Source organism: Aplysia californica, unplaced genomic scaffold, assembly GCF_000002075.1.
Source record: "Aplysia californica isolate F4 #8 unplaced genomic scaffold, AplCal3.0 scaffold00192, whole genome shotgun sequence".
In the NCBI taxonomy this organism is placed as follows: domain Eukaryota; kingdom Metazoa; phylum Mollusca; class Gastropoda; order Aplysiida; family Aplysiidae; genus Aplysia; species Aplysia californica.
The window spans coordinates 1,183,518-1,187,044 of NW_004797462.1; the positions used below are offsets into that span (position 1 = coordinate 1,183,518).

General features: G+C 42.0%; 1 protein-coding gene across 1 annotated transcript in view; it reads right to left on the reverse strand.

The window, feature by feature from the left end:
- The window catches only part of LOC101854497, a gene marked incomplete in the record, with an annotated part of 65,869 nt that overhangs the window by 23,779 nt on the left and 38,563 nt on the right, over positions 1-3,527 (reverse strand). The window contains 2 exon segments of the mRNA XM_013082763.1: positions 616-677; positions 1,703-1,826. Of these exon segments, the coding sequence (XP_012938217.1) occupies positions 616-677; positions 1,703-1,826 (186 nt within the window).

The following is a 3,527-nucleotide window of genomic DNA, read 5'->3' on the forward strand; positions in this document are numbered from 1 at the left end:
CCATAAAAACCGAAAATAGAACCCACAAAAACTAAAGGACAAGAAAGAAGACAAACCGACACTGCTTTTCCAGTGATGATGTCATGATTACTTTAAAAAACAATAACCAACAAACATCCAACAACCCATCTCTCTACATTTTGTGTCTACATGCCAGATGGAAACCCCATTGGCTTTATAAAACCTGTCAAATCTCTAAGCTGGATTTCCCTCCCCCCCCCCCCCTTCCGATCCATTTCCCCCTTCTTCTGTAATCAGTTGTCTACCGTGAAATATTGTTACATTATTTTATTATCAAGCACACTTCAATCAAAACAATTTGTCGCTTTAAAGGACAAGCAGACAAACTCAGATTTCGGGGTTTCCAGAAATCTTGACCTACACCAAAAATGAGCATTGCCCTACCTATAGGAGAAGTTTGGTTTCATTGGTGTGTATATTTGTTTGCTTGTAGAGAAAACTCTCCTTGTCTTTTAAAGAAAATGAACGAGGGTCCAAAACCTTTCCCTTCCATTTTCTCAAAACAGCTTTTTTCGGGATAGTCCCCTTGGGCTTAAAAGAGATCAATTAAAATTCTATTTCTCCAAATAATCCGCTAGTGGCGAGTAACCTTACTTAGATTGCCCCCTCGTTCCCAGCCGTCTGGTCGTGATGTTCTTGAATTTCTGTCTGATCAGCTGAAACAGCAAGAAAGTAGAGATCATGTTTCATAGCATTGTGATAAATCACCTCCCCTCCCCCCCCTCTTTCCCCCCATTCTCCCTCGAGAGTGTTTACCTTCCAATTTAGAAACCGTCTGCTTTTCTATTGACCCAGTCACTGTATGGCTTCATGTGTCTGTTTTTTTTTTTTTTTTTACATTTATTGTTTTATTTTTAATGCAGATGATTTTACTCCTCTTTCAACAAAATTTAGATCATTTAGAATATATAATATAAGAGACGGGCTTCTTACCCTGCCTGTCAGGGCCAGCCCAGGTTCGGAGGGATACAACATTAGAGACGAACGGAAAAAAGAAGCTGTTTCTTTGACCAAAGTCTGGGCAGTGCGAGTAGATCACACACGCCGAGGGTTGGTGAGGATAGGGTTGAGGACATCTTGAAATTTTCCCCCATGTCAAACTCGTAGAATGCTTACTTGCCCAAAAGTAGCTGCTCGTGATCTATTCACCCGTGCCAAAACAGGGCAAGACAAAAAGGTACTATACATGGTCACGTAAATAGAACTAGCTGGGCCGCCTTCCTATGAAAGGCATAATCGCTGTATTAACATCAACTGAAAGCCATTGGCATACTATATTAAAATTTACACTCCTCTTGAATGGAGCAATAAATCTTGAGAGATGCAAACAATTAGAAAGTTTAATAGTGATGTACAGATTGATTCTCCATTCTGCTTTCGTGGTTGTACATTCCAGAATTTCAAAGGTGCGCACGGTTAGTGAACGGAAATTTCACGTGTTTACAATGGCGTTTTAGAAGTCGGACTTTCCCAAGAATAGAGATCTAAACGAAACTAATGAAAAACTGAAAATTAAACTAGTGACTTCAGGCTCCTCAATAAAACTGTGCACCCTTTAAATGATTCACAAACCCTTCAAAAACCACCATTCATTTGGTCAAAATCGAAAGTTAAGTGGTTGGGAAGTTTTAGGCGGCCAAAGTGACGAACTTTCACAAATAGAATGTATAGAGATGCTTACCTTCCCAAAAGTAGCGGCCCCTGCAGGCTTGAAGCTGTGTCGCTTACAGAAGTCCAGGTAGTGCACATATAACACACACCGAGGCAGACAGACTCCTTCTGACAGCTCGTAGTTCTCAGACAACCTGGGGAAATAGTGAAATGGTACAGGTTTAACGCCCCTGCCTTTGCCAAGGACACAACGTCGGACCGAGCCGAGGCTCGAACCCCCGAACCCTCAGTCTCACGATTACAGGTCTGGTAGCTTGACTACCCCAGGAAAACAATTCATTAAACATTTTCTAATTCGTTTAGGAAGAATTCAACTGCCAAATTTGTCGATACATTTTCTGCTAACAGGCATGCAAGCCAAAAAACAACAACAAAAAAACCCACACCAAAAACCACCCACAAAAAACAAAGAAAAACAACGAACTTATTTCCATGAAAACTTACTGCGGTATTCACTACGTAAGACATGTCAACAAAATCCAATATGGCCACCGTCACAACGGCAATGAATTTTTTCTGAAATGTGATTGTGGATTTGACGACTCCTGACTATGCTTGTTATATATGTGAAATTTGGCAAAATTTGATTCACTAATAAGTGAGTATAGCCTTCAGGTGTAGCCCCCCCCCTTACAGACATAGTGGACACGGATGTCTGATCTCTGATCGACAGATCAAACCCCGTGTTGCGGCATATCGCGACCTCAGATTTACATGGTCGCTTTTATGCACAAGGGGGATATCGTCATTTTAACCTCTATTTCTTTTGTATGTTTGTCACTCTCTTGTGACCCACTATTTCCGGGGTGCCTTGATAGTCGAAGCAGACTTTGTGCTGTTGAAGCTAGAGACGTGAGCAGAGTAAGCCTGATTCCCTGTAAGGACTTCTCTGTTGACATCCACCGCTCGGCGCTCATTTGACCTTATGCAGTTGCGAGCGCCGTAAAGCCTCTACTAAAACAAACAAGAAGACCAGATTCGACTTTAGTTTGAAGTAAGTCTGTGAAGTTTGTGAAGTCTGCGACCAACAGACATGTCCGGAGAGACAGACAGACACAGCAGCATGTTCGGACGATAAGCGCGGAGATAAGGACAGACCTGGACAGCCAGTAATCACAGCGGTGGCAAACAGTCATCAAAAGAAAATGTCGGGAAAGACGAGTGAGACGTGGGCAGCTGACGGAGACAAGGGACGCTGATTAATGTCGGGGCATCGTGGGGAAATTGGGCGCTCGTCGAAAGAAGGAAATCGAAGAAACTCACAATGTTTTGACCCGTATGACAATTTTTATCGATTTTTCTTTTTCTTTTTTTTTCTTTTTGTGTGGTTTTTAAAAAAAATCAACACCGTATACATAATATGCCCCTTTCAAAATCACATTTCTGAGCCGGTTTCAATGGAAAGACGTTGATCAAAGGCACTGAAAAAATAATACTGTGATTTTTTTGCCTGCAGTTTCCAGGGACACTCAAGCTCCGGAAGTCGACAAACTTTGAAGTCCATTTTCTCGTGAATTTCACCTCTGCCATCTGGAGACCACCCCTCCCCCTCCCCTCTCCTTCATCAATAGCGACATTTCGATTTCTATTCAAGATAGAATGGGTCTTTTAATCGAGAGCAAGAAAAATGAACAAGATTTAACATTATATCAGAGAGTTTACAGTAATACTATTGCTGTAAACCCTCTCTGATTATATCAAAAACTCTGCAGTATTCCCCAAAATTGACGAGCGCCTGATTCCACAGTGTCGAGGGTTGATAGCTTGAGTCCTTTGGGCTTTTTGTTTTACCGCGTGCTATCTCTTTGTCTTCTGTCCGTTAGGGGGTGGGGGTG